The sequence below is a fragment of the Semicossyphus pulcher genome, unplaced genomic scaffold (assembly GCF_022749685.1).
Source record: "Semicossyphus pulcher isolate SPU_LCO1_2020_fin unplaced genomic scaffold, fSemPul1.0.p SCAF_20, whole genome shotgun sequence".
NCBI lineage: Eukaryota > Metazoa > Chordata > Actinopteri > Labriformes > Labridae > Semicossyphus > Semicossyphus pulcher.
This window is the reverse complement of record NW_027211694.1, coordinates 21,014,123-21,031,047: the sequence shown is the minus strand read 5'-3', so window position 1 is coordinate 21,031,047 and position 16,925 is coordinate 21,014,123. Positions and strand designations below refer to the sequence as shown.

Here is a 16,925-nt window from a genome sequence, read left to right as displayed (position 1 = left end):
AAAAGATGTTGTTTGGGTTAAAATAGGTGCTTCTGTAAGTTATATACATTTATTATGGTTACGCACTCGTCGTAACTTTTCTATATGTACCTGTACGATTTGGTTTTGGTTCAACCACTTCCTAAAGCCTTGTTGGGAGGTTCGGGGTCGTCTCGTGTTTCTGTGAGACGACAGCGAAGAAAAGAGTTCAGACGAAGCAAAGAAAGAAACATCCAAAGTTAAAAGATAAATAGTTTATGTGAATCTCTCACATAGCTTTTACCTTTGCTCTATACACATTGTTTTGAACGTGATATACAGTATGTCATCTTATTTTTTCTTTACAATTTGACATAATGTTTTTTTTTTCAGCATGCACTTTAGAATGCCAACAAAAGGCTCCACAAACACAGACTCCAAACTAGAATTTTTCCTCACAGTAAAACATACAAAACATGAACTGGGTTCAAAAGCCTGACAGTTTGAGGACACGATGGAGAAGCACAGCATCAGACTACCAGGACTTTCACAGGTTAGAGCAAAGTTTACTCCACAGTAAGACACAAAAATACATGTTCTGGATTCAAAAAAATAAACACAGTTTTTTTTTCAAGTCACAACGTCATCCTAGAAATACACAAAGAACGGTTTCTCTTTGTCGATTCAAAGAGTAAAGCAGCGTGTGTACTACACGAGGAGGATTGTGGGTACAGGGTGACACTTGACAGCTAGCCAACAACTGCGCAGGTAGCATTTCACCACCTGACAGTCCTTTGTATCAGCTCCTGGAGCTGCGTCTTCACTCTGTGTTCCTTTTTGTTTCACCGGGCTGCTGAAATCACAGTGTGGATCGGCGCTTTTTGTTTTCGGGTGCTTTATTGCAAATCCGATCTGATTGTTTGGGGTCACGGGGGGTTGCTACTGTGCAGATGTAGCCGCTGTAGAAGCCCCGCTTTATAACTTGGTAAACTTCTGCTACACTTTTGCTCCACCCCCACACACAAGGGGGGAAAGTTTGGAAGAATCAAGTTATGCAGTTTTTTAGCCACCAGGAGTTTCATGAGGAATATTTTGGTCAGGATAATTTGGTTTGTGAGGAGACAAACATCTGCAGCACTAATGCAGGGTCGTTGCGTGTTTAATGCACGGCAGGCAGAGGTGGGAGGGGCTTCTACGACGGCGTCTGCACCACAGGGGGACTCTGTCTCGTTCGTTTGTGCTAAAACTAACTGGAAGAGTGAGAGCTTCAAGTCCACTCATTGGTAGCCGCTGACCTGGCTTTTCAACCTGCACATCTCACCCTGGAGCTTAAGGATACACACACACACATTTACACACGGCAGAGCAAGTAACCTACTGAAAATTACAGAGGGAAACAAAAGCAGAGATGACCATAATGTCACATTTATTCAACTCTCTATACTGTATATACTGTATGTAAGTTCATATATGAATACACTCCATTTTTAAACACAAAGTGCCTCAACTGATACATCGTAATACACTTATTGCAGGGAGGGAAACCACAGCAAGAAAAGTGATTGAGTGTCACAGAGCAACTTATCAACCAGCCACCTCGTTACCTGACTCGCCATCAAAAGACAGATGTGTGGACGGAGCCGCTCGGCCCAGATGTGCGGTGTTCGTCGTCGTATTTACACGATGAATGTCTGTACAGTTAGTCTCTTTTTGAAGGACGTGTCCAGTTTGTTTTGCTCTTTTTTTTCTCACAGTTCCAAAACAAAAAGAGAAATCACAAAAGGTAAACGCTTCTCAGAGTCCTCCCAGGAGTTCCTTTTCATCGCAGCGTTTCCCGCTCAGCGAGCCGGCGGGGCGGCTGTCAGTCAGTCTGCCTCCTCGTCCGTACTGTCCTGCAGGAGCGGCTCTGAATTGGGGTCCTCCCACGGCAGCAGCAGGGCCTCATACTGATGACTGATCCCACCGTCATTCAAATAGGAAATGAACTGTCTAAATGAAATATAAACACATCTCTAAATATCAGAAATGCATAATCAGTCTTTGTTGAGCATCGTGTCAGAGGAGCGTGCCATGCACACACTGGCTGTTTTCAATATACGCACAGAAAAGAGAACAAACTCAGTGGAGCTCCTTCAGCATGTTTCCATGTTAGAAAAGCTCCACTGTACTTCAGAGGGTCACGAGGGAGCTCGATTACATATTTTGGTGAACAGACAAAGAGGAATGTTTGGTCGGGGGATTTTTTTTCTTTTTAATTGTTTGACTTTTTTTTGCAGAGCTTTGTGTAAGATGCATCTAGCTGGGAGCCAGTTGCTTAGCAACCGTCTGCTACTGGTATAGACATACAGTAGGGATGGGTGAGGCACATCACTGCATGGTTATACTGTGTGTCTGCTGTCCCACACCTGTTGGTGCACGGAGGTTATTTATGCTGTCATGAGATAATGTGAATGAACGAACAAAAGGCTGCTTCAGTTTGAAACTGTTAGAAAGAATTCAGGTCAGTGAGTTCGTCTGGTTTGGGATCAGGGAGCAGTTTGTAGCCCTTGGTGATGATGAGATAAAGTGAAAGTGTGCAGTTAAAAGGACAGAAGTGAACAAGTTAAATATCAGATGCAAAACTATCTGGTAACACTTCATATAATGGAACACATGATCACTGTTCATTAGCTTATTTTAGCATGGACATTAGTAGCATGTTGGCTCTTTATTAATCATCATATTTATGCCTTACTCTGCGCGGCCATATTAAGAGTTCTCCGCTCTGAGAGGCCCTGAGACCTCAGGACATTAGGCTTTATTCCTTTAAGACGGCACGGCTACTGGCTTCATGCTGCAGAAACAGATGTAAAGACCTCCCGCTATCTCATCCTGGATGCGTTCAATATTGTTAAGCTTTCTTACAATTTTACATATAGCTCACAAAATGTTAGCAGATACAAACAAACAGCTCCTTCTAGCTGTTTGGACTGGATTAGAGTTATTACAGGATTTTATTTAAAGGAAACACGTTCTTTTCTTTCCAAGTGGAAGATATCAAAATCTTTATGTTTTAAATTTTTTTTTGTGGCAGGACAGCTGAAGAGAGACCGGATATGTGGGGAGTAGAGAGTGGGGATGTAGCCTCTGAACACGGGGCGCCTGCTCTACCATCCGAGGTAACCATCCAACGCCTCAAGATATCAAAATCTTTGACTAAGAATTTAATCTAGGAGGCTGACATGTAGCCAAAGATTGTCACCACTACAGTTTACCACAAGTATTTCTGGTTCTGAAAAGCCGTTTCAGCTGCCGCCATGTTGGCCTTTTGGAGCCAGAAGTGACCATATTTGGAAAAGAGGATGGATACACATTGCTACACCTGTGTCCTGCAGGTAAAGCAGCTTTCCTTCTATTGCGAACATAACTTACAAAGTGATAATCCTGCTGTATTGAAGAAGACTTGACACTAGAGGTAAGGGGCACATGAAGAAAATGTTAACTGAGGTTAAAGGTTAAGTGAGCAGTTGTGTCATTTTCTTATAGACGTCTATACAAGTGGATTTCTTTCTGCAACCAGCAGACTCCCCCCTGTTCCCTTAATCATTTATGTTATGATGTTGTACATAGATTGCGATCTTAAAATGCTTAGTGTTGTGGTACTGCCTGCTTATCAAGTCCATACTTACCAAAGGATGTCAATATTAAGTTCCAGTATATCTTCCTCACTATGATCAGTACTCAGGTGGTTGTTGAGGTAAAAGTCTGAGGACTTAAAGGCCAGGTCGTTTTAGAACATGCAGAATAAGACATTAATAAGGGCTTCAAAATGACTACTGAAGAGCCAACATGCCACTAACATGTACGCTTATAAGGAAGTCGTTAACACTGAATGTGTGTGTCTGATATAAAATGTTACCATCTATTTTGTTTTAGCTGCTTTTAGGGACTAAATCATGCATGTCAATCAAAACAAATCTGGTTTCACATGATGCAAAATGCAGCTTTCTCCTCAATGATGACGTCACTTTTTATATTGATATAATCTTAATATTGATTTGGGAATTAACCACAGATCAAAATGCTACAAGCAGCACCTTCAGTGGTGCCGTCAAGAGTGTGTGTTTGTTCTTGTCTGGGATTACTGAAGAACCCGATGCACACACACATAGTAACTAATGATCGTGAAGAGAGAGAGGCACTGTGACCCTCGCCCTCGCTCAGAAGGTTTACCTTTCCAACATGGCGGTGCCTTCCGTCGAGCCATTAAGAAAGAACGCTGCTCTCTGCTTGTGTGAAACCAGTAAAGACAACCTCTTTGCAGTTATCTGTGAGCAAACACCCAGAGACACGACAGCTTTGGTGGGCACTCCATCAAAGGAGAGGAAACATACAGGAGGCGGGGGGGAAAGTTAATCAGAAAATAGCAGCAGACAAGCAAAAGAAAACAACGCCCAGCTGGTAATCTGTGTTTCGAAGTCGATGGCAAAATGAGACATGATACAAGTCAGGTGTAACCCCCTAAACCCCAACATAATAACATTTAATTAAAAAATACTCCATATAGATGTTTATGCTTCGTCGTGCCTCATCCCTTCTCCCCTCGCCACACGGCTCGCAGACGATGGTTACAGGATGATCCATGCAAAACATGAGCAGGCCCAGCAGCAGGTGAGGAGTGACAGACGTGTACGCGCGTGAGTCCAAAACACAGTCCTGAAGGCAAATCCTCCATCCCTCCCGTCTCCGTCCCAAAAATAAAACAGCAAAGCAAAAACAAAGTCACAGTCGTATGAGGTTTAAAATGAAGTGACATCTCTCTTTTTTTTGGAAGCACGTCTTGTTCAAAGTATCTAAATATAGCAACATCTAATATCCCTGATTAGTAATGTGTCCTTTATTAAATGTTATGGCTGCTACTTTTGAAGCCACCAGTCGGAGTTCTTTTATTGCAAGTCTTAAAGTACGACAATATCGAGCTAAAGGGAACTCCAAGTGACACAGGAGGACTGACTTAAGCTAAGCTAAGCACACGTACCTTCATGGAAAAAGGGGAAAGTGAGGAGTTAGCTCAAGCTGCTAACATTAGCCTCAGCTACAAAGGTAAGTACTTATCCACTAGCCACAATATCTAGAACAGAGTTCAGATATGATACCAAAGGGAGGTGGTGTGTGCGGGGAGAAGGTGTGGGGTGGTTTAGGCCAAAGTGGCGGAGGGCTCGACGTCTCACAGGATGGAGGGGATGGGGGAGCGGGAGCGCCGCAGGGGGCACGGAGATCCGTACGGCGAGGTCACAGGCGACAACCTCAGGGCGTTACCGGCCATGCCCGCTATGTTGTTTAAGCTCCGGGATTTCTCATAGCCTTCAGATGAGGGGGGGCGACAGAGAGGTGGTGGTGGTGGTTGAGGTGGAGGTGGTGGTGGTGCAGGAACAGGACATGAACACACACAGGCAGGCAGGCAGGCAGGCACGCAGGCAGGCAACGATCCGAGTCCGAGCCAGCCGAGTGAACCGAGACAAGACAGGAGACAGGAGTGAGACAGAGCAGCAGAAACATACTGTATGGTGAGAGCATGCACAGCACTTCCCTCACTATGACAGTAAGGCAGACTGGACTCCAAGATAACCAATGAGATTATTCCTCCTGTAGAGAACATTAGCATGAGTTCATTCTGAGTGGACGGAGCCAAAGAACCACAGATTTTCTCTAAGCTTCGTTATAGAATATTTAATTAAACATGTCAAATAATTCTGGCAAAGCTGTGCTGCTCTGCTACATGGTCTGCAGACGTAGCTGAATGTATGGTGAACAATGACATTTCTAAATCCCCCCACACATTGTTTTCTTCATTTCTGGTATGTAAAGGAAGTTTTTATATAGGCACATACTGGAAAACATACACACCAACACCATTCTATCTGTCATAGGCAAACATCGGCTGATGAATATATCAGTCAGGCTCTACTGGAAAGTTTATCCGACCACAAAAGATACGTTGCAGGAGTTATAAGTCGTCTTAGGCTCCGATCAGCCAGCAAAACCTGAGGCGCACCGCACTGCCTTTTCTGTTGAAGCCTACTGTTAAAAAAAGAGCAGCTCGCTGCGCCTTTTTGTTTTTACTGTTGTTAAGGCAACCACCGAATCATTAGCTGTCATTAACCTGACTGTTATTTTGTAAACTGACAGAGGGCCTGCCTTCACATTCATCCGACTGGACAATGAGAAAGAACACCCATGACGTCGGGCGCTTTGCTGCTTTGAGTTGTACGTTTTTTCAATTCGAGGCACTGAGATATACCTGCTCTTAATAATGCGTTTGCACACGCATGATGGCTGCCGCGCGTTCCCTGCGCCTGTTTGCACGTCCTCAAAAATTAACGCTGCGCATACGTGAGATGCAGTCTGCACATGAACAGTAGGGGCAGCGTAGAGGCAGAGGGGATGTGACAGGGTCAACACAGCAGCAGGGACAACAATGGCAGAAAGCTCTGAAGACAAGCCAAGTCCACCATATTCCACATCTCTACGATGTGTCGTTGCCACTGCACAGAGACAAACATGCCTGTCAAACAGCTACAAGTTCTGTTATAGAAGTCGACGTGGAAACCTGCAAAACTAAATGTGAACAAGTCCGGGACCGTTACGTCCGTGCACGGAGGAACATGTTGGAGAGACGGAGCGGGGACGGTGCAGACGGTGTGTTCTGTCCACCGAACACACAAAAGCTTTTTCTGCTGTGAATGAACATCACAGTAACCTCCTCGAGTGTCGCCATGTCTGTCGTAATCAAAAGCAGCACAAAAAGCTTTTTTCAGAGATCACATCGTTCCGTCTGTAATCATGATCAGCTGAGCAGGAAGAACGATCTGCATCAGCTCTCTAGTTGTAAGTGTGAGTCAGACTATGACTCACACATCATTCAGCACAAACGTCAACACATCAGTGACGGAGTGGCTGCGGAGCAAACATGGCTGGCAGTTACTTTCGCATAACATCCATATTAATGTGATTCAATCAACTCAGCTGATACCTGAAGAACTAATTTACATATCTGGTGCTCATTAAAACACCTGGCTGGAATGGAGACATCATTTATTTCATTAGATATATTTGTGCTTCTCCTGCTGTGAAAATTCAAGGTCTGTTAAACCTGCGTAACAGGTGCAAGCGTGGCTGTTATCTCAGCCAGCTGCAGTCGCTGTTTCTTAAAAGGAACATTCTGTTGTGCAGTCATGTGTCACCTTGTTGAACCAGATCAAGCTATTCTCATTGTGTTATATACACTCACTGGCCACTTCATTAGGTACACCTGTACAATCTAATGAACTTAATAATAGTGAGATGTGTCTTTAATGTTTTGTCCTCTCTATTTACATACATGAGGTGGCCAGAGTATTAGGAACACCTCTGAATATAATGCAGCTCAGTACAGAACACCACCAATAATGACCGTGACGCTGATATGTCATTGAGTTAACACCTCTGTGAGAGCTTAGAACATAGCCTGTACATTACAGGCATCAAAGCCAATCTGATGGCGGAGCTGGTGTAGTGGATTACATTACATCTTTCAGGTGTACCTCATGAAGTGGCCGGTGAGTGTATGTTTCATTAAATAACAGAAGGGAGGGAATTCTGGGTAATTCTTCATTGACTATCTGACTTATTTCTTCCGAACCAAGGGAGTCGCCCCCTGCTGACGATGAAAAAGAATACTAGTTTAATACACTTCAATATTAAAGATATAAGCTTGAATATTTTAGTAGTGCGATCTTGAGCGCCACCCACTGGCAGTAACCTGTAATTAGCAAACTTTCCAATTTAACCGTCTACGACATCTACAGCTGGCTCCCTTTGTCATGGATGTAACTCTTGATTTTCCTGGCTGACGGTCGCTTTCCTTTTCAGACTGTTTGCTTCATCTGAGCGTCGAGTTTGTTTCTTTTTCTTTGGATTTTCACTTCTTGTTGAAGTTGTATCTGTAGTCATCAATCTTTTCTTTGTTTGTTCAGCCATAGTAGATTACTGTTTACTCGCAACACTTGCAGAGAGCGGAAAAGCAGCCGCTTAGCTCCGCCTACCCTCTCTGGCCGACCAACCACTGCTGGCTGATGGAAAACGCATCACTAGCTTGTGATTTTGTACGCGAATTACGCCACAGACACCCAGTTCATAAAAATACGATATACTGTAAATACAAAGGCTTTCATCAGTGGGCCATCGGCTCAATCAATATTGTTACTTCATTCGGCGATAGAGACTTAACAGACATTTACTTACATGGAAAAGTTAGAGATTACTTTAAGTCCAAGAGGGTGCTTATAATTACCCATTTGTACTTATTATCTGACATTAGTGAGACTAAAATATCTGTTAGCCATTTATTTGAGCTAGACCTCAAGACAGCCATGCTAGCCTATTTAGCTAGCTGTAACCGATAACATGATGATGTTTCAACACAATAAATAATCATTTCCTTTCTGTTTGCACCGTTTTCTATTTCTAAACTGAATCCAGAACTGGACCTGGTTGAAGTTGCCTTTTGGATTAAGCTCAGAATAACCTGGATGACTGAGAACCTTCACAGACACATATGTGTATACTTCCCTTACACAAACAATGGTTCTTTGGCTCCGCCCACTCAGCCTGAGTTTGCTTTACTTTACTAAATATAAGTAGAATAACAGACTCAAACATTAGCAGTAGATCATCATCATTAGAACTTTTTCTCACAATAAATTGTTTAAACCATAAACCTTATGAATGTAGGAATGATTGTACTTTTGAGGCACATAGTTAAAAACATTCATCATCATACACATGAAGACTTCTAACATGCACATTATGTATCAAACATAACAGACTGCTTATGTGATGAAGATGATTAAAAAGACCTTCATTATTCAGTTATCTGTAAAAGCTCTCACTTTATAGAAGCTCAAACTTGTATAAATGCAGCATGTGATGCACGCTGGCAAAATGAGCAGTCGGTCACTCGGTGCAAAATAAACAAGCAAGCCAAAGCAGCCAGATCATTAATGGAGCATGTCAATCAGCTGGCGTAAACACTGATGAGGAGCAGCTAATGGAAACGTGGCCTCATTACCATTCTGCATACGGCACCATTTGTTTCAGGGGGAGAGCGTAAATTAAACCGGGGCCGCTTCAGAACCAGACGAGCAGCAGAGCAAAGGGCAGCCTGGGTCCGCGCCAGCAGGTAGCAGGGACGAGACAGGACCTGATGTTTTATGCATTAGGAGTCGGCGTGGCGGCGAATGCAACAGCAGAGACGGAGCGCAGCTGCTCGGCCGCCTGTGTCGATAAAACAAGACTGGGGAGGTGGTCTGCTGTGAGGGAGACCACCGGGATGGAGGATCTGGACCGCGTGTGCAGTGGTTTAAGCTGCTCGTCTGTCTCATTATCCTATTAAAAAAACCCTCCACTACTTATGTTAATGTTTGAGTAAATTCAGAAGAAAAGTAAGAATTCAATTTAAGAAAAACTTCAATTTACAGAAAGGCCCTATCATGGTTTGATAGCATTGATTTGCCTGCTATAGTGAGTCGCGCTATGAGGCTACGGAGCAATAACATTGATAGCAGGACATTTAGATGAACTGATAGAAGGCAATTATCCCAGGCTTAACGCGTCCACATTACAGTGCAGATTAACTCAACATCGCCTGAAGAAGGCTGAGATAAAATGGAGGATTTACTCTAACAAACACGCTTAAGGCCTCAGGAGGAGTCTAAATATCATCACAGTGTGTCAAGAAGAGACTGATAATGGTTTTGCTACAGGGAGCGCCTATTAAATGAGCTGCGGAGTGACTTCAGTCCCACTGAGTGAGCTGCCCACTTTTACATTCCAACTCGTGACCTTTTTCCGCCTTTGAGCGCATGGAACAACTTTCTAGTCATTCAGCAGACGTCCTGATGACCTTTAGCGCGGGTCAAAGTGAAGGTCGAGCCTTTTCTGGGTCTGACCTTTCGCACCGAGGCACCGCTACAATAAAGGCTATGACTGACGGGAAAATAACGGGGAATAATCAAACAGCAAAATTTGAAGACAAATTTTGTTCATAATATTCTCAATGAATGTGGACTGTTTTTTAAGGTGAGTAAACATTGTTCAGGTCATCCTGTTGGTGCAACTCATCATGTTTCACTCGGGCAAATTGACTTCTTCATTAACATATAAAATTTAAATTCAAAGCAACATAATTACATAAAAGGTTTTGAATTGACTGTTTGGTAAACCTGCCCTCAAGGAGCAAACACAGATGGGTAAGTGTAAGGACGCCTTTCAAGCACTGCATTTCTCTGAATGCTGAAGTGGAGTGCATGCGGCTCTAGTGTATGAAAGCCCTAAGCAGACATGCATCCACACATTTTATTTACTCTATGTTCCTGTGATAATGAGGCATTTTAGTTGTTTGGAAATCACTCGTTATCACAAGAAAACGGAGTAAATAAAATCTATGGATGCATGTCTGCTTAGGGCTTCCGTACTAGTCTTGTACTAGTGGGGTACATAAAGAGTTAAAAGGGTTGTGTCATCACCTAAAATTTGTGTCTTTCAGAATTAACACACAGAATTAGGAAGTTGCTATAACACACAGACTGTATAAAAAGATGGACGACATGACAGCTCCCTAAAAGTGAAGCCAAACCCTCTCTATCGCCCCCTGCTGACTGGCTGCAGTATAGCTCATAAAGCCCGCCTCCTCCATGTTAACAGATGGGACATGAGTCAAACTATAAAATCAAAATACCCGCCAGATAAATGTTTCTCAGATATAGTTTCTGTCATTATAGTTAGTTCTTATCACGCTGATTTACGCCCACATGTTCAATTTTCTGACAAGTTTACTTTTAATGAGTTATGTGATGCTGTGAAAAGGATGATTGACAGCTCTGTTGACAAATCCTGCAGCCGTTCTGTTCCCGAGTAGCAGAGTGGAGGAGGAACGGCGAGAGGAGACGTTGAAGGTTAAATGCTGGCTTAAAGCAAACCAGGGCTGTAGTCACTTTTAGCTTCTTGTACTTTAGATTACTTATTTATTATCGTATGGTATTTGTGTGTTATATTATAGCATATATTTTTAAGTGTACTTTCAAATCTGTTCATTTTTTTTTTTTTTTTTATGAAATGGACTGCTTTACTTTGTCTTATATTGTATGTGTAAACGCCCAACTAGGGACAAAAGTTGAAAATTGGCGAAAGCTATAAACTCTCTGTGCAACACATCAGTTTCATGCTATGTACTGGAATGTTAAATTGCATCGCCCCTATTCAAATAAAATAAACACTACAGTCACTGAAGTTTCCATAACCGTGAATATCTGCTTCAGACCGACACAAGAAGCTGCTCTGCTGTTAAACACGCAGACGTGCGGGATCCTTCCTTTTTTCCCCCCGGTAAGTTAAGTGTGTGTTTTGGTTAGCTGAAGTGGCTAAGGCGGCTCAACCCGCCGATCTCTACTGCGCAAATCTGGCTCCAAATGACGCCTATCACGGGGGCTATTTTGGCATCACTTTCGTTTAATGAGAGATGGAGACGCGTCGTCCATCTTTATATACAGTCATTGGTATAACACTGGTCCTCATGAATCGGTATTTTGCATTTTTGATTTGTCCCAAAAGGATTTGGGGGTTAGCCATGGCTTAGCAAAATGTCAATTACAAGGCCATGACTTTTGAAAAAAAAGCTTGCTACCTGTAGTTCCACGTACGTTTTGTTTATATAAATCTATTAGGGTTAAATACAATAAAATATATATACAACATGTCTGATAACAACTTACATGGTGGCAAGGCTTTATATTCCTAACTTGAATGAAAATAATCCACCGTAGTAACTTGGTCTGTTTGAACTGAAAGCAGCAGGTTAGCCTGTTAAAATCTCACAAATGAAGAAGTCAAATTGTTTATGAGTTGATGGATTAAAATCTATCATTTTAACCATTTAGGATATCTGATGGTGTATCACCACCGTAGGGGCTGATGATACACCGGGCAGTGTGATTGGGAGCTGTAGATGGGCAATGAACCTGGCAACAGCCAAAAAAAACACGGGTCAGAAATTTATTCAAGTGTTTCCAGGCAACAGGAAAACCTGAATAAATTGTGGAGAAAGCAGCAGTTCTGAGTCAGCTGCACGGACACTTTTGATCCTCAGAATTGTCAAAAAAAGTTGCAGTGTGTGTCACTGCTGGGAGCTGTGACAGCAGATCCACAGGTTACGTTACCTGAGCTGACTAGGCCTGAACAAAGCGCCTTCCCCCCTCCAGGGATGTCGGTGTCCCCGTCACTACGGATACGGATCAGCTGATGAGGATTCCGACTGATGTCTTTGTTTTCAAAGTCTTTTCTTAAAGGGTAATTCCTGTATTTTTAAAGCTGGACCCTGTTTTTACACACCTTTAGATCTAAATGAATAATAGATACACGTTTTGGGGAATTGCTCTAGTTGATTGCCTCCGCTGGCAGCAGCAACTATGGGCAGTAATGGCTGCAATGTTATCCTTAGGGGCAAATCAAGTATCCATCATAGTACGTCCACTAAAAGTTCTTGTTTTTTTTTCTTGGATAGAGTCTGAAATGTGGGAAGAGAGAGTGGGGATGACATGCAGCAAAGGGCCAAGGGTCAAAATTGAACCCGGGGCTGCTGCATCGAGGAATGAGCCTCTGTACATGAGGCGTGCGCCTTAACGGCTGAGCGGGACGGCGCTCCAAAAGTTTCTGTTTTTGCCACCGACAGGCTCAGATTGTTATTCTAAGTGTCTGCCAGCATCACAGAAAGAATCCCTACAGAGACAGACCTTTTTGTTGAGGAATACCTGCTCTTACGAAACAAGAAGCAGCCTTTACATTGCTTTTATCAAAGCCACCAGACTCCACTGACAAAAACAGTGATTTTACCTCGCAGAACACTGGAGTGAGAAGTGTACCGCTGTGTCAATAGCAAGTTTTATTGTGTGTTTCACAAATATTGAATAGAATGCTCACTTGGCATTTAAAACACAAAAGTCACATTATAACTCAAACAAACTTACAGATAAAGACAGAAATAGCACATTAACGCCATTGGTCTGTAAGGTTAAATTATTGTTTTTGTCAATGGAGTCTGGTACCTTTGAACGGCCGTTTCTGGTCCAGAAAAAGGATGTCACTCGTACAAAATGTCTGTTTCTGTAGCGATCCTGCGTAATGATGTCAGACATTTAAAAAACAAGCACTTTCAGTGGATAAACTTTCGTTTCGTTTCGGGCGTTTGCCACAGAGCATTATGTTCATCACAGCCTGTTTTAGCGGATGCCGTGGAAGCAATCTACTGGATTAATTCCAAAACTCAGGTATTTAACATATCAGAATTCCTCTTTAAAACATGTCATCCTCTGACACATGGAGCTTTTAGATAAAGTAAATCTAAAATATAAACTGCCCTGACTGTTTATTCAAAGAATATCCAATAAAAACTGTAACATTAAAGTAGCGACCACACAATATACCTTTAAGATCAGACCTTACCCACACTTACAGGTGATGACTTATGAATCCACAATGGATCAGAATGCACAATAGCAAGCATTTTATGAAATTACTGAGAATTAATTACTTTAAAACATGTATTAAATATACTGAAAAGCTGTTGAGGTTGCACATGCAGTTACCTGTTTTCCGTAGCCCTCCGTCTGTGGGGCAGGTGTAGTCACTAGCAGCGAGCAGGAAGCACGTCCCCCCGCTCCGGTGGTCCTGTTCCCGGGTGCTAGACCTTCGCATGGGGACCCTCTCCTCTGGAGACAGGGTCAGGTCACTCCCGCTGCAGTCTGCTGACAGAACTGTAAGAAGACAAGGTTATCTGTTATATATTATATTTATAATATCTTCACATAAAGGGTTTTAATCCTGAGATTAAAACAGCAGATTTAGGAGCAGATCCAGACTCAGTGATAAAAACTCACCTTTTCAGTAGTGGCACCTGATTGTCAACAAAGACACTGAATAATTACAGAATATGATAATTACAGATTGTTTAAATCACATCCCTCCTTTCTTCGATACAAGTTGCTAAGAAACTAAAAGTACTAACTTTCCTTCAGTCTGGCTTTTAACCTCGTGCTGCTTCAGAGTCAGTTATATTCCTCTGCTTACAGAAACATCTCTTTAGTGGGAGTTTGCTGAAGCTCCTTCTCTGTGTGTTATTTCCACTATGAGTAAAACAGGTTCATGTCGGACAGATGGCTTTCACTGTGTTCTGAGCTCGGAAAATTTAAATGAATATGCTCGAGTACTGGGGTGTTTTGGTGACGCTGTGTTGGTGAAAAAGAAATCTTAGTTAAAAACTTTCTTGTGTGGATTTAACTGCATCTACCGTAAAATTGGACGCACAAGACGCACTTTTAATACTTTTTTTCTCATCCAAAAAGTGGGCTGCGTCCTATATACCAGTGCGACCAATACACTGAGATGTATTTTATTATGTTGCGCTATAACCTAGCTAAAGCTTCATCACGGACATGCGGCGTCATGATCGCCAAAGCAGCCGCCATCCTCACAAGTAGCAAACTATCAAAAGTCAGAAAGGCATTAATGTTAACCTTTTTTCGAATATTACACAGAATAACACAAACATCTCTAAAAACGTAAATAAACAAACGTGATGAACAACATGCTGTTTTTTACAGATAAACCTATTTGCGGTTCCTGCCACCGTCCATGCTCACTCAAATGTTTGTTTCAACCAGATTTCACCTGCTTCTGTCACAAGATTCACCACACACTCACACACATATTAACAGCAGTTTTCAAGCCTCATCACGGTCACCAATTACATTTTTTTTTTGCAAAATGGGTTGACCTGGATTCGATCTCACGACGGCCACATTCAAACCGAGCACTCAGCCCTGTCCGTTCCCGTGTTCTGTTGAGGAGAACTTTTCAGTCAGGTGTTAACCGCCTACGTCAGCATCCGGGGCTCGTTCTGCCTTCGTAGTTAGAGCTGCACAGCCAAAGTCCCTGCACATGCTCAGTCTCATTTTTCTTCTTCTGTGGGGAATGTTTCAAACTGCTCCCTTTACGATGTCCCTGAACCTTCTTGTTAACATCACACAGCTCATAAAGCGCAGTGTTTATGATTTTTGTATGAAAAATAAAATGCATTTAAATTACGTCTTTGCAAAAATGCTGCTACAATCATCACTTATGTCACCCTTTCATTGCTAAAATGAACAACTGATTAGTTGTAAAACAAAAATGTGTTTTCTGACATGTTGATGTAACCGTGTTTTAGCCCCGTTTTCAACCAAATTTCAGGCTGAGCTCAACTACCGCACATGTAGCTAGCAGGATTGCAAACTCAACATGGCGGAAACAGATGGTAGGCAATAATTCGTTTTGAATGTGTTTCCAATGAAAATGTACTGAAATGTGTGTTAAAATAACTTGCATACACTGAGCCTTCCACTGCTTATATTCCTGTGCGACTCATATTCCAGATTTTATGGTACTTAAATCTACTTATTCTAAAAGCGGATATCTCCAGCTTACATTTCGATGCTACTAATACACCGTATAGATCAACTAATACACACATCACACCATGCATTTATTCTTTTTTTTTGCACTTGCTGAAACTTCCACAGAGAGAAAAGAAAAAGGAACTTAATGCGCTAACCTATTTCAAAATACAGCTGTTCTAACACACACTGACAGTGTGCGTTTAAGCTGCCTGTCACTGCTGCAGCGGGGTGGTTAGTAATAACAGACTCTCTGGGGAGCGATGAATGTGAAATGTACTTCCCAGTGGGATATTCTCGGGGGTTTGCAGTAAACGCAGAGAAAGCGGGTTTGTGGGTGAGGGAATAGGGGAGTTTTCCAGCTCATAGCGGAATAACAGTCACAACAGACATCAGACAGCCTCCCACATAAAGAGCCTGCAGCAAATGTCACAGGCAGCACCATGAAGGTCAAAGGTCAGATGGTGTGTGGAGCTCCAGTGGATGACAAAGACCTATTGTTTTCATAAGAACAGATGAGCGATTTTATAACACTACAAATCTGTCTTTACTCGCGGGATGCCTGCGTATAAAATATAGAGATTAGGTTGATGTCTGGCTTTTGCTTCCGTCAAACACTGTTAAAAGCACATTAAAGAGCCGTACGGTTGCTTTTGGATGACATACTCCATCCTTCAATGCAGCAAGTGGATCTGCATCCAAGAGCACTCTCAGTAAGATCCGTCGGACATGGTGTTATTCTCCAGAGATTGAAAGTAAAGTGGCAGTTTAACAGCTGACGGTGTCCATTGTGATGATGGAATACGCCATGAATAACATGAGCGTGGCTCTTTTATGTGTTTTTAATGCTTTCTGGATGACAGCAGAGGTCTGAGGCTCAGAGGAATCATGTACAGAAAGCTCTCACTACTGTTTAGTAGGATTCATTCATTTCTGCTTCGAGTTTTGTCGTAAATTGGAGTCTTATGGAGTGTAACTGTACGTTAGCCAACAGCCCCTTAATTCAAAAATCAAGCTTTCTGTTCTCACATGGCAAGCAAAGTTTATAGTGATAGATGTTCCTTAAACGACCTGTCTTTGATTTCGGATACAGGTAGACAAAAGCAGTCTTCCTGTTACTAGTTGTTAATTGTTAAATTTGTGTTGCTGGCAGGGCCTCTGGTTAGCTCAGTTGGTAGAGCAGGCGCTCCACGTACAGAGGCTACAGGCCTTGACACACCGATCGCAGGTTCAGTTCGGTCTGTGATCATTTGGTACATGTCGTCCTCCACTCTCTCCTCCCCACACTTCCTGTCCCATCCTGTCTCTTCAGCTATTCTATCTAATAAAGGCAAAAAAAAGCTGCAAAAAAAAGAAAAACGATTTTACTCGTAGCCACATTAGCTAACTTATTAAAGCTTAAAAAAAGGCTTTATGACTTGAAAATGCTCCCACAGCTTTTTTAATGTTTTAAACAACTTTTCA

General features: G+C 42.5%; 1 protein-coding gene across 5 annotated transcripts in view; it reads right to left on the bottom strand.

The window, feature by feature from the left end:
- Positions 1 to 250: 250 nt before the first annotated feature.
- Positions 251 to 16,925, bottom strand: part of kcnc2 (potassium voltage-gated channel, Shaw-related subfamily, member 2) — a 103,761-nt gene continuing 87,086 nt past the window's right edge. The window contains exons 3-4 of one of the 5 annotated variants that reach the window (XM_069671229.1): positions 13,617 to 13,784; positions 251 to 1,947 (exon numbers count right to left, since the gene is read on the bottom strand). In XM_069671229.1, the coding sequence (XP_069527330.1) occupies positions 1,928 to 1,947; positions 13,617 to 13,784 (188 nt within the window). In that variant the 3' untranslated portion in view covers positions 251 to 1,927. Of the gene's footprint in view, positions 1,948 to 5,164; positions 5,302 to 13,616; positions 13,785 to 16,925 lie in introns of those variants that run through there. The other 4 variants (XM_069671226.1, XM_069671227.1, XM_069671228.1 and 1 more) reach the window with 4 other exon arrangements.